This window comes from Camelus ferus, chromosome 21 (genome assembly GCF_009834535.1).
Source record: "Camelus ferus isolate YT-003-E chromosome 21, BCGSAC_Cfer_1.0, whole genome shotgun sequence".
NCBI lineage: Eukaryota > Metazoa > Chordata > Mammalia > Artiodactyla > Camelidae > Camelus > Camelus ferus.
In genome coordinates this window covers 13,451,151-13,465,337 of record NC_045716.1, presented here as the reverse complement: position 1 = coordinate 13,465,337, position 14,187 = coordinate 13,451,151, and the positions used below count along the sequence as shown (strand labels likewise).

The window sequence follows — 14,187 nt, the reverse complement described above, 5'->3', positions numbered from 1 at the left end:
GGACAGGCAACCAGTTCATCATCTTCTTTTGATTAGGAACTCTTGCGAGGTTAAAAGTTTAATACAGTTGAATGAATGAGGACCTTCAGCTGCCAATGAAAGGAACTCAACTCAAACTGGCTGATACAAAACAATTAACATCTATGAATCTCTCCTTCTCTCTCTCTCTCCCCTCCCTCCCTCCCTCCTTCTCTCTGTTTACCTATATACTGAATGATATAATTGAAAATCCATGGATAGACCTAAATACAATCACCTAAGCAATGCCAGAAATCTCTGTTACTGCTTTCCTCTGTGTTGGCCACATTCTCAAGCAGGCTCTATGCAGCCTGTAAACCCAATGGAAGAAACTTATTTTTTTCCCAGTAACAGGGGATACGGGGTGCAGGGAATCCTACAAAGGTTTTCTTTAGGCTCCATGGGGCTCCTACAGCCATGCCTGAACCAATCGTTATGATGAAGAAGATGCAGAGATCAGACTGGCCGGGCCTCCGTCCCAGGCCCTCTCCTGCGGTTAGGGGCCAGGTGAGTCAGTTCGCTTTCACCTGCAAGGCCTCTGAGTAAGAGCAATGGGGGGCCTCCAGGTGAAATCAGGGTGCTGTTGCTAAAGGAAGTCATGCTGAGTAGGCAAAAAGAAGAGAGAACTGAGTAAAATTCAACGGCTGGGCAAATAAAACAGAATTAATTTTCATAAGGCACCGAAGAAAATTAGGCTCCCATTTTATGTCATCCTGTTCTGCCGTGTTCAGAGCTAGCCTGGAGCTCCGTGAGGGTCCAGGTGGTGTCTGTGCTGTTCCTCCTCACGCCCGTGCCTCATGCATTCTAGGTGCTTGTAACTGTTAAGTAATGAGTGATTTCAGAGCTGGAATAGGACTCTTTTCAACACTTATCGCTGCCCAATAATTCGCTCATCTGATACCAGATGCCTGAAGGGTCGTAATTAACAACTGATTTCACTGGCTGTAGCCTTCCTTCCCAGTTAAAACGCACATCCTGAGTGAAGTAAGGTTTTAAGCCTCCTTTGTCATCACACTTTGTGTTGAATTAGTTCTAGAAAGCCTTCCCAGAAGGGGTTGAGGCAAAGCAAGGCCCACAGAAAGCAGGAGACACACTTTCCCGACTTCCCAGCCTTGCTTGAAAGTCCGGTGCCCTCCTAGCCCAGGGACGTCCTGGCCAGAGTGGCCACGAGGCTGGGATGACCATTACTACAGGTCTGCCCTCACATCTGAGGAAAGCTGTGGGAATTCTGGAGAGGCCCCACTGTGGTCAGATGGGGCAGGACACGCTGGTTCTTTAAGACTCCTCAGAGGATGTGTTAAATGCCTCACAGTAAAAAGGGAGCCACTCACTTCAAAAATAGGAACAAAGAGACTTCTTTCTCCTCCTCGTCCTGGAAAGCTGTGGGCCCTCAGTGGACTCTGCAACATCCTGGTCGGCACAGCCAGGGAGATGCTATGAGGGAAACAGGACGTGGAAGGAAGGGGCTGGCACAGGCTACGACTCCTCACTGGGAACCCCCATAAGTAATGACTCTGGCCCCTTAAGGCGTAGTTTCCCATGAAAACTTGAAAAAATTACTTGAACTTGAATAACCCTGTCATGTCGGTTATCACACTTACCACCTGCTCCCGTTTTAAAGCATGAGTGGGCTGAACTGCACTTTAACTAACGTTCAGAAACAAGATTCTAGAATGATTACATGGTAGGTACTCAAAGAATGGTATACTCATTCCCCTCCAAGAAAATAGCAGGAACTCAGACACTGGTCCCTACTGTTGGACTATCTAAGGGCCCCATGGGTGCTAGATGGTGCTGGGCACTTCCCATCCCGGCTACTCCTGGGCCCTCAGGAACGACAGTAGCAGCCTTACTGACGACTTCTGGAAGCAGCTGGGATGGGAAAAGGCAAAAGGGCCTGCTTTGCATCACTTGCCTCTAATTCTGTGTCTCTTTTCATCCTACCAAGCACAAGGAAACACAGTATTTAAGAACCCTGTTTTCTCTGTGATTTAAAAATATTATTTATCTTTATTTTTTCTCATTATAGAAGTATTATATCATTATTTTTAAACATTCATGCAGGAAAAGAAAAGATTTTAAGTAAATACAAATTATTTGCCATCCTTCTACCCAGAGATAACTAGTATTAATATTTTACGGATTTTCCTCTAGTTTTTTTTTTAATGCCTATAGACATGTACATGTTTGGTTTTGAATTCGTCGTGGTTCCAAAACTGGGATCTTACTATATGTAATTGTGTATCTTTCTGTTTTGCAACATTCGATCGTGAGTGTGCTTCATAAACAGTCACAATTTTGATCATGAAAACTATACACTTTTGTCTTCTTCTATTCATCCAATAACACCCAGAGTAAGACCAAATCTGTATAAAAGGGAGGAGTAACAATACCCCCTGGGGGAAATGAAGGTGTCCTGGGAGAAGGCAGTTCTTTTCACAATCTAGATCTTAGATTCCTGTTGGATTTATGACCTCAGGCACACTCAAAACTTAACACAAGTGGAAACATTTTAACGAAAGATGAAAGGGCTGGGGCAATTGCAAAAATTCATTCTTGCTGATTCACAGATTGTAAAATTCTGGGAGAGGCATGAGGTAAGTCTCAGAAAAAGGATCGCTGAGGGAAACCACAGAGGAAGTAAAATGTAACTGAAGCTGTTGTCGGCTATTAGACTGGTATGTCCAGAAAAAAGACACATACGTTCGATCTGATCCAAGTTTCTGTGTGGATCAGGACACGGCTTGCAGTGGAAGCAAACCTATCTGCATGGCAACCGTGATGACCTGTGAGCCAGTGCCAACCCCACAGGCAGCAAACCAGGCTCAGCACGCAGTCGTGAGGCCAGTCCCGTGGGCTGAGTTAGCCAGAAGTTTCCTTTGAATGGCAGATCCGTGTGATTAAATTGTATTCTCACTTCCAGGGGCTGACCATGCCTAGTCAGAGCCATCTCTGCATCACTTAAGCCTAAATTAGGTCAGAACTCAGTGGCAAGCAAATTTTAGTTATAAAATAGTCACCAAGCCATAAACATAAGTGATTTTAAAAGCCGTTCACAATTTCAAGGCACCAACCCTGACAGCATTTCAGAGTTAGAGTTATTCTAATCGTCTCCTAATGGACCCACTTTTTCTCATGTCATCTTTGCCCTCTCAGCAACTGACCCCAAGTCAAAACTGTTATGTTCAATAGTGCTTTTAACCTACCACCATTCTCAAAAGTGTAGAAGCCACCAAATTCCTTAAATTAAATTAAAAGATTGAATCATGGGTTTCAAAATTCTCTGAGAGCCACTAGTCCTCTTCCTCCACATCTGTTTTCGTCTTACTTGTAACCTGCCAAGCCAAGCTCATTGGCATGGAATTGCATGGACAGCCATAAAAGCCATCATTCCTTTTGACCGTGCCAGCTCTGGGAGTGCATCCTCAGGAAATCATGCAAAACATGGGGAAAGTATATACACAAATGGATCAAACAATATTTATAATCAATGAAACGTTGGACACCAGTAATTTATCACACAGAAGAATCATTAAGAAAATGATGCTATATTATCTTGAGGAAATAGAAAAAAAAAATCATTACAAACAATTTAAAAGGATGGGCAAACAGATGTGGGAAATTGAAAAACAGTAATAACAAGAACCTTGAGAGTGGACCCTAGCAAAGGCAGGAGATGTCTCCAGCTTTGCCATCTTCCATGACACCTTGGCGAGCAAAGGGAATGACCGGGAGCTCCCAGGAGTGGAATACAGCTCAGACAGAGCAGAGGGAGCCCCAGCAAAGCCATGGTCTCAAAGGGGAGGGCAAACCCTGTTTTGGTCAGGACTCCTCCTAATGAGAACTCCTCTTTTTTCACCTTCCTGAACCCAGTCTTGAACTATACGAAAGTAGGTTAAAAGCAATCTCCGGGTCTCAAACCTTAGCTCAGTAGGAGGAAGAAAAGTGGTCTCAGACAGGGAGAAGGCGTAATTAAAATGTTTATGTGCTTTCAAAGCCAAAGGAAGACTCAGACAGAGTTGCCCACCCTAGGCATGTCCTCCTCCTCCAGGGAGCGGCAAGGCTCTGGGATCTCTCTACATGGCCAGAATGGATTATAGAAAGGATTTTTCTGCTTTCTCTCTTTGTTTTGAAGTACGTCCACTTGTATTTCCTCTGTCACACTCCCCAAGGGTGTTGGCTCTGGTCCTGACCTTCTATCATTGACTGGCACCTCCAGTGCCCACTGGCATCCAGAGGAAGGATGGGATGGAAGAGCTGAGACGCTGTGCATATAGGGAGCTGTCAGTCAACAAAACACCACCTGGACCCTAGGAGAACCGTCTGACCAGGCTACGGAGCAATGCATTCCAGGGATCCAGAATGAAAGGTGGCTGAATGGAAGAGGGTTTCCAGAAATGAGGAATCTCTGCAAGCGGACCACAAACCACAAACCACAAGGAGGTAGCAGGTGGGGAAGGAGGGGGGAGTGCAGGCCTCAAGCAGACAAGGCTTGCTAAAGATCCCAGGCCGGGAAACCTTACGGGAAAAGAGACCCTGCACTCTCTGTCCACTGGGGAAGGGCCTTAGGATAGGCTGGAACTGTGGGGTTACCGACTCCAAGCTCTTACTGCTCCCAGCAGGACAGATCAAGAAATCGAGAGACGTTGTCCAGGCAAGGAATGGCGACTTTATTTGGAAAGCCAGTCAGAGAAGGATGGTTCCTTGGGACAGGATCTTCTTGCTCAGGTTTAAATGATAGTTTCTTTTATAGAACAACGAGGGGGAAGTGAGGAGATAAAGTTTAAAAAAAGGCGATAAGTTGTTGCAAATATTTCCTGATTCTGGCCAGAATCGGGAGGGGATGTGTTAATTTCTTCTTTCCTGCAGCCATTCACAGGTGGGCCTGGTCAGGACGTTTCTTGTGAGTTTTAACAAAGGTATTTTAGCTTAACACTCAGGCATGGTAGGCAGGGTTCCCAGTAATGAGCCATTATGTGTACTTTACGCTACAGGCAACATCCCTTTAGTGATTAACTTGTAGCAAAAGTAATCAAACTCAAAGGTTAAAGTAAAAGAAAGGGATTCAATATAGAGCCGGATTTGTTCCTCCTTGTTACAGCAGGGGATGGAGGTGGGCTGGTCCCAGGGCGAAGGTCCTCCCCCCTGCCATGCCTTCTCCACTCCTCCAAGCCACCAAGACACCCAAATCTATCCCCTCCCTCCCCAGCTCCTTTCATGGCCTTTCCCATTCACCCCCACCCCCACCCCTTCCAAGATCTCGGGGCTACCACTTCCTCGCACTGTGGCCTTAAGTGAGCTACTTAACGTCTCTGGGTATGAATTACCTCACTGCAAAATGAGGGTAACAGTAGTACCTAAGGGACAGACAGTTACGTATATACAGTGAGCTCAGTACATGCAGAGCGCGTAAAAGAGAGCACGATCCCAAAACGAACGTTCTAAAAAAGTTAGCTGTGAATACTCTCTCCTTTGAGATTTCTTGGCCACATCACTCCCTCCCAGGGATAAGGTGCATCCCTCCCCGTGTCTCTTCCGCGGTCCTTTCCACCCCACCGCTAGCGTGGTCCAGCGGCAGTGCAGAGGACGGGGACGGGATCGGGACGCGGCACGGGGCATTGAGGGTGGCGTGGGCGGAGGGTGGTCTGAGCTCCCCGCAAGGAGCGAAACTGGTGGCGGGGAGACTGGGCTGCGGGCACCCGGTGGCGTCCGGCGTGTCCCAGGGCCCTGCCCCGCGCCCTCCTATTCCCGGGCTCCGGGCGCCCGGCCGCCACCGCGCTCCCGGCTCGGGGAAGGCAGCTTCTCGGATCGAGTGCGGACGGCCGCAGGCCGAGGCGCGGAGCGCGGTCGCTGGGTGATACGCCCGGCTCTGCTGGGCAAAATGCGCGTCCTTTCCTGCTTTCTCTCTGAGTGGCGAGAAGTTTCCGACCCGAGACCTCCGGAGTAAGAGAAGGGTCGCCGGCTGCGGTCGGTCGGGCAGTGCGGCCGGAGGCGGGGCAAGACTGAAGGGAGGAACCAGAAGCGCTTTCGCCGAGAGCGGCTCGTTGGTCTAGGGGTATGATTCTCGCTTCGGGTGCGAGAGGTCCCGGGTTCAAATCCCGGACGAGCCCAGGCTTTTTTTCTGTCTAAGCGTAAAATTTAAAAAGCAGTTTCTCTTTCTCACACAAGCCATTTAAAGACTGAAATGAAACTCTTTTAGTCCCTTGAGCTCGAATATTGAGTCCCTTTACGAAGTAAAGGATCGAATATGGTCAATTCATACAATATGCAGTTTCTGTACGTCCGAGGGCAAGGCATTAAAATGTAACATGTAAAACAGACGATACGCACCGTTCGGAATCCTGGGTGCCCCTCGAACACTCCAAACGTGAGCAAGGGGCGCCGTGGATGAGCGGGACCCCGGTGATGGGGCGCGCCGGCCTCCTCCAGCGGTCACCCCTGCCCCGCTGTGCCGGTGGGCGTGCGCGGGCGTGAGCAGGTTTAAACAGCACCTGTAGGCAGCTGAGACCCGAACTCTGCGTCCCTTACACACATGCTCGACCCTGGAACTGGCAGGAGAGGGGACGAACTTTCTACGTTCCCAGGTTACGTCTTTAAACGATAGTTGAACATAAAATGTGCTCTAAGTTCAAAATGTCTCAACTTTGTGGTTTTCGCCAACATGTATTTATTACACTTATGGATCTATTTTTAAAAAAAAAAAATTAGTTCCTTTAGAAACGGATTCTTCTAGAGAAAGAAAAGAGGGCTCGTCCGGGATTTGAACCCGGGACCTCTCGCACCCTAAGCGAGAATCATACCCCTAGACCAACGAGCCGTCGTGAATTTCGCATTTCCGCCATCATAAAGGAAGGTGAAATGACTCGGTCCTGCGCCCTCAAGTGGTTGTCTACCTGATGTGTTTATATTCTTAAGCTATTTTGCATTCTAGTGTTTTCGATTTTCTTTCTTTCCTCTTTTGATTTTTGAAAATCAGTGACAGAGAGAAAAACAATGATGTCACTACCACTGTAATGTTTATAATTCTGTTTATATTCGTGGCTAATAAATTGCAGTTAGTGTGTAGCAATATCCCTGTGGCAGGCGGATTCTAGACTCTTTCCCTTACTGAGTTCTGGACGTTGCGCTTCCCAGTAATAGTAAAATTGTCGGTTTCATGCTTACACCTTTTAGCCTAGTGTTCGAAGCACCACCTTTCCAGCCTTTCGAATTCCCATCTCTGTGTTTCTACTCAAATTGTTTTATTCAGTTGGAAAATCTGTCTCTCGCATGCTCTTTCTCTTTTTGATAAATCCCAAACTCTAACTTCCTAGAAAAAGATCCTTTAACATATTAAAACCAATTATGTGTGGTATATAATTGGGTTGCAGTCCTGTCTCCTCTAATCATAATCTATCGGGACAGGACACCAACACCAACACTGAATTCTACTCTATAATTGATAACCAGTTGTTATAATTGGTGCCCAACTGTCCCAGTATCTTTAAGGCATGGCTTCTTCAATGTATTTTACATTGTTAAATACTTAGCATTGAGGCTCATGCTAGCAAAGCTGGAACTCAATGAGTAATTGCTGAATGACCACAATTTGTTCCAAATCCCTTAAAAATTCCTATTTTTGTACTTGGACAATCAGTAATTGTGAATTGTTCCCTCTAGCAAATAATTAACCAGACAGGAAACAAGTCAACAGGGTGACTATCCTAAATACACCTATTCATTCATTTTATTTTATATACCATTCATTCATCAGTTCATTCATTCATTTGCTTGCTCATTCATTCAACAAACATTTAGAGGCAATATTTGCCTGACTCTGAGTTGTTAAGTTTCTTCTTATTGTTTGACACCAGTTACTTACAGTTCTGGAGCACTAAGGCTCACTCCCCACCCTTCTTTGTTTTACTTGAAACTGTCCTAACTTGAGTCTTCAGTCCTTTTTAGGGTCCAAGGCAGAGAGGATAAGAATAGCCTTTAAAAGTGTTCATTAGTTCTAGGTGCCGGCATAATTTATTCATCAGAACCTAATTGGAAAAAATGTGCCCTGGACACTTAAGTTTCTATTTCTCCTGAGAATGAAGAAACTACAAAATATAATTCATTAAGTAAAATAATGTTTCACCTGAGATTTCTGAAAACCTCCATTCTCTGCAGTTACTAAGAGATCTGCCTCTATGCTCACCTTTGCTACTTGAATTTACTACAGTTATTATCCTTTTTGGGCTTAAAAAAATTTTTTTTTTCTTACTCTTACTTCTCTAGTGATTGAGCTTGTCTTTACTCTGCAGGTGCCACTAGCGTTACCTCATCTGCCCCGCCCCCCAACAATGATACAGAAAGACTGACTAACAAAACTCAGGACCTCAATTGCCCAACACAATGGGAAATACCTCTTGCTCAGTAAGAGAGGTATCTGTGACCCCTCTCCAGGGCACATCCTCCCCTTAAAGGTGAATTAGAAGTTGCAGAGCACAGGAAGATAGAAAACCTTGAGGAATATTTTATCCTGGCAGCAGTGAATAAAGAAGCCTGGTGATATATCCTTCTCCTATACAATGAATCCTAAAGACCCCATTACTCATATTCCCCCCAAATCAGTGCCTCTAAGCCCAGAGACACCAAAGACACTACAAATCTAATTTTCAGATTTTCAAAAATTCCCTTTCAAAAATGCAACCCCTTTCCCAGATTAAGACATTCTCTCTGTAGAAATGTTAGTGAAACTGATTTAGCTCCAGGTAAATCTTTCTCAGTGTGACCTGAAATTCATCTTTGACTCTTTATCTGATATTCATCAAATCTCAGTGTTCCTTGAATGGCTTGCTATCGCCACCCTCAGATCACAGCATTCCGGTTTTCCTCTGGCCACAGATCTTAAGAGACAAAGAGGGAGAGAACGCCAGTTAGAGCACAGGAGGTGGAAGAGCATGCTTCCACAATCACAAAGATGTTTGAAATGCTGGTGCTGGCCACCCTTTGCCTACTTCTAGAAAATTCCAGCTCTAGAAAATTCTTCCCATATATATTTGCCAGTACTAGCTGCTCCTGGGTGCCCCTCATCTGGTCTCCATTAAGAGACAACGTAAAACCCTGAGATGTTCCAAAGGCAAACCCCTCCTTATCAGTGCCTTTATTGCGCGCTGCATGGAGCAGGACGTCTGTGAGATAACTAGTAGACAGGACTCTGCACATGATTTTCCTTATTACTAACTCTGTGGGGCAAATTCTCCTCAAGGAGCCCATTTCTTTCGGAAGCAACAGCCCATTAAAAAGGACACCCCTTTGGAGGAGGGGAGGGTATATAGCTTATGCTTAGCATGCACCAGGTGCTGGGTTCAATCCCCAGTACCTCCACTAATGAAAATAATAATTAAATTAAATTTAAAAAGACCTTCCTCACCTGATTCTGAGAGTGTTGTCTGAGCTGGAAAGAGCAGATATCTGGAAGAGGAGGAGGCTTGGTGAGTGATACCTGCAGGCTCACCACAGTGATTGAAATCCAAAGGGTTTGTTGGTTTGCTTGTTTTCCATGTACTATCTCTACAGAAGGATCAGAAACTGCCATGCCAGGACTATGGCTAAAACACCATTGCAAGATTTTTTTTTTCTTTGTAATGTCTCTAAATTAATTGAATAAACATTCATTCATCTGTTCATTCAGCATTTATTCAGCATCTACTATTGCTTATTGTGAAAACACTTTGCTTCCACAGCTGTCTCTGGTTCCACGTTGGCCCTTCGGTTGCTTTCCTGGGCTCTAGACCTCGATATCTAACTGCCTTCTGATTGACCGTCTGGGTATTCTCAGCACTGTAAGCTGTGTCCAAGGCCCAGCTCATCAGCTTTCCTCAAAGACCAGGTTCTCTTACTGGGTTTTTAGTCTTAGTTAACTGGTAGCATTTTTCTCCACTTGCCACTAGAAACCGGAAGTCACATCTGTCTTTGAGGATTCTTTTCTCTTGAATAGACTTCCCATCCAGGTTATAGGCAGTCCCGGCATTCTTTTCCTGAAATGCTTCTCCAATCCTTGCCTTCCTCGCCACCATCACTGCCAATGCCTTCAGTCGTGCTCTCTTCACTTCTTGTCTGTTGCAGGGGTCATCCTTTTAAAACACAGATCTGAACTTATCACTTCCCTTTCATCACACCCCCCCCCCCCCGCCACTGCCTACAGAATAAAGACAACCAAGGCGCTTCAAAGTACGACCACAGCGTCAGCTGGCCGGTTGGCTCAGCTGGTTAGAGCGTGGTGCTAGAATATGACCACAGCCTCCTTTTCCAGCATTCTCTTTCCCCTCTTTCCCTCACTCCCCTGAAGTTCCAAGCCACACAGGATAAACCCACTATTCTTTGCACCTGGTATTGCTTTCCTGTTTTTGAGTTTGTTTTCCTGTTTCTCTGTGGTGAGCCTTACTCATCCTTTAAAATCCACCTCAAACACTACATCCTTTGTGCATCTTTTCCAGACACCGTTTTGGCCAGTGGTTCTCAGAAGAGGGAGGTATGTGCATTGGGGTATATCACAGTCAGAGGAGAAGCTTTTAACCTTACATGTGTCTTTGAGAATCACTGTGCCTGTTGGCTTTAAGTTTCTTCTTTACTCAACCTTCTCTTCCAGCACTGAAAAAATTTTTGTTTGGTACTGGCTTGCTACACTGGTGGACTCTGTGCTTCTTGAGCATAAAGTCTAAGTATTTGTACCTACAACACATAGTAGTTTCTCATTTAGTGCATTTGTATTCTTTTCAACCTAGTGACAGTCCAGAAATACTTCATAAGGATCTTACTGAGAGAGAAATAAGGCAAAATGGTTCTGTTTTTGTTTGTTTGTTTGTTTGTTTTTAGTTTTCTCTCACTAGTGCTAATTATGAGTTTGCTGTACTGCAAGGCAAGCAGGCTAAAACAGCAGAAATATCAGGAAGGGCGTTGATGAGACTGACTTTAGACAAAACTCTGAAATGAGGGGCTGCATTTGGGCTCTCTCACCAAGCTCTTCCCCCCACTCTCCTGTCTAATACTTGTTTCCTTCTCTCACACTATTGATTAGACTCCCACCTAAATTTTTCCTTTTCACTTCTTTTTTGTGGGCCATTCTCATGAGGACCCTTCCAAACACTTTCCAGTATTTACTGGGCAACCAGTAAGTGGCAGACACTGTTCTGGGCCAAGGAAACCAGGTTGAGTGGGCTCAGCCACGGCACTTGAGAGTCAGCGTGGGGAACTTGCCCTAGCCCAATTTATATTGATAAATGGAGACACAGTTTGTTTACATAAGCAAAACAAACAAAACCACATTCATTCGTGCTCCAGGTAGGAGGAAAGAGTTCCCAGTTCCCAACCATTCTTAAACCAAAAGAAGGGGCTCCTAGGAGATTCAGACAAGATGGAGACTTCTTTCTAAACTAGTAGATGTCTCAAATTGCAACACGTAAATTACCTGGTCCAGTCAAAGGACAGGCCTTGAAGACAGGGCAAGGGGGGTGATGGATTCTATCCGGACGACTGAATCCGAAGCCTCTCCTCGTCCTACCCATCTCTTAATATTACTATTCTTTAAAATTTTGTAAACGACCTTCTTTTTCTTTAGGTGAGGCTCAGAGAAACCGAGAAGAGCGGAAACAGAAGCGAGGACAGACCAGGCAAAGCCCTGCGGTTAGGAAAGAAAATAAAGAGATCTGGGGAATTGGGCCCTTAGAGATGCAGAGGAGACACTGGCAGGCAGTCAGGCGGCCCGGGACAGGCGGACGGCCACGCAGGCAGGCTGAGGGCTTGGCAGCAGTAGACTCGGACCTCCCGGGACCCGGGCCTCCAGCGCCAGGATAAGGAGCCTGGGTGGGACCGAGAAGGCGGGGCCTTGCTTGGAGAAAGGGAATGATGGACTGTCGGTGCCTTCCAATCGCGTCCCTTAAAGGGTGCGGGGCAGGCCAATGAGCGGACAGCAGAGGCCGGCGCGGGGCCCAAGCCAGGGCGGAGGGCGGGCGGGCAGCGGCTGGGGCCGCCAGCGGGGAGCGCGGCGTGGAGGTGCCAGCGGACGCGGTCGGCGGCGAGTCCGGAGACCCCAGCTCCAAGGCGAGCTAACCGCAGTGGGGACCGGGGCCCAGGGGCGCGGCGGCTGCGGCTGCAGCGGGAGGACGATGGCAGCGCCCACCGGGGCCGGGGCACTGATTGCAGCTCCAGACCGCAGGCGCTGGCAGTGGTCGGTGCTGGCGGCGGCGCTCGGGCTCTGTGAGTGATGCCGGGCCGGGGCGGGGGCGGGGGCGGCGGGGGCTCCGGGGCCGGGTCGCGGGGCCTGCGCGTGCGGGGCGCCGAGGTGGGGAGGGGGCGCGGCCTGCGCGCTCTGGGGCCGGGGGACCTGAGCCAGCGGGCGGGGAGCAGTGGCCCCTCGAAGGGCTGGGTAGGCGCGGAGCCTCTTTCTTCTTCTTGGAAGCCTGCGTGTGGAGGAGACCGGGAGAGCTCCCTACATTGCTCCTTCGTGGGGGGCTTCCTGGGGAGTGGGGCCAGCAAGCGGCGGCTTTGCACCCTCGCCGAGTCGCCTCCCTTCTCCGCATGGTGACTCTTGGTCGCCCAGGCCCGACTGGGATTCCAGTTCAGGAACCCAGGCTTCTGGCGTATTCCACCTTTGGGAGGTGGCGGAAGGTTGCAGGTTTTTCATCGGTAGGGCCTTTGTTGTTTGTTTCCCTGTTTTAAGCGAATGTTTTCTTTTACCTTGTAAATTAAATTTTACTGCTTTCCAACCCATTTTTTAAAGCGTCCGAAGTAGAAGCGTCCCGAGTCTCATTTGCCTCGTCCCTGTAGGCTGCACAGCACCAAGAAGAAATCTACATTGCTTCTGCAGAGAGGGGGGAATTCCACTGAAATGACCTGGCTTAAAAGATTTTGATCAAATCCCATGATAACTCCAGACATAGTCACCATGGTTTGGCAAGACGTAGGCCATTAACACGTTGCCTTTTAAAAGGCGCATTTTTCTTTTTTCCAAAAAAAAAAAAAAAAAAATTCACTTTTTTTGTTGTTGTTGCCAGATTACGTGAGTGAGATATAAAGTAAATCTGAGGCTGGATTGATTGACCTGGATGAGTCGTTTTAGGGCCATCTGCAGTAGTGTCTGCCACAGGACTTTTTTTTGTATTGTTGTTCAGAGTACTTGTTGCTGCCTCAGAATGTGGTTAAGAAATGGTTATAAGGAGGGCCAGCTCCTAAGAAACCACGGAGACTTGCTCATCTCTTTTGTTTTGCAGAATGTCAGTTGCATCACAGTGTCTGAACATGAGTAAACTCAGTAATTTCTTCCATGGAAAAGTCCTTAGTGTAGTGTTTGGAACCAGGAAAAATATCATTTAATGAATGATTCCAGGAACTATAAAGTATACATGTAAAAGTTCCCCCCCACCCTCTGGAGGTTGACAGATAAAGATATATACTTTGTATATATAAGACAGTCTGTTCTGTATCTCTTCTAAGGGGAAAAAAAAAGATTGAAAGTGTGGAAGTTTTTTGTTGGTTATGGTGGTAATATTCATGTTTTAGGTGAACAAGGAGGAAATAGCTTAAAACTAAGACTTATCAGAAATCTGTGTTCAGACAGAATTATTATGCATGAGAGGCAGACATTGATTTTACTGAGGCAGAAGCAGTCAGAGTAATCTTAAACTCAGGGTATTAAAAAGTTGGAGAACTGAAAAACTAAGTATTAGTGGATACTAATATAAAAAGATCAGCAGAATAACATCTATACCCACCTTGGACACACCTAGCTCTTCATTTATGAAAGATGAACACTGTTACGTTAGAAGTCACAGCTGATGTTATTGGTTCATTTTGGAAGACTATGGAATATTTCTTATGGCCAAGTTACCTTTCCTTGTCATGGATACTATACATAGCAATTCATATTTTACAGAAAGCCTTCTTGAGTTTGATCCAGATACAGTTATTCAGCAAACATTTGTTAAGCATTTTTGAAGTATTAAACACCAGAAGTATTCTAGAAAGGACCTGGCCTCACATAATTTACAGTTCAGTGGGAGAAACACAGTGTGGTAAGTAATGTAAGAAGTCTTTCATGAATGGTTTGCTGCCAGAGCATTAAGGAGAGTCATCTTTAGACAGAAGGTCAGGCTCCTGGAGAAAGAGATGCTTAAGCTGAGTAGGCACTGGGGGAGGAAACAG

At 46.4% G+C, this 14,187-nt stretch overlaps 1 protein-coding gene and 2 non-coding genes across 4 annotated transcripts in view; 2 read left to right on the top strand and 1 right to left on the bottom strand.

Annotated features, from left to right (window-relative positions):
• Nucleotides 1-6,056: 6,056 nt before the first annotated feature.
• On the top strand, nucleotides 6,057-6,128 carry TRNAP-CGG. Its single transcript has one exon. It is a non-coding gene; the product is annotated as a tRNA-Pro (tRNA).
• A 635-nt stretch (nucleotides 6,129-6,763) lies between these two features.
• TRNAP-AGG lies at nucleotides 6,764-6,835 on the bottom strand. Its single transcript has one exon. It is a non-coding gene; the product is annotated as a tRNA-Pro (tRNA).
• A 5,095-nt stretch (nucleotides 6,836-11,930) lies between these two features.
• Nucleotides 11,931-14,187, top strand: part of MPZL1 (myelin protein zero like 1) — a 57,467-nt gene continuing 55,210 nt past the window's right edge. For both annotated transcript variants that reach the window (XM_032463804.1, XM_032463802.1), the window contains exon 1: nucleotides 11,931-12,243. In XM_032463804.1, coding sequence (XP_032319695.1) covers nucleotides 11,946-12,243 — 298 coding nt within the window. In that variant the 5' untranslated portion in view covers nucleotides 11,931-11,945. The remainder of the gene's footprint in view (nucleotides 12,244-14,187) is intronic.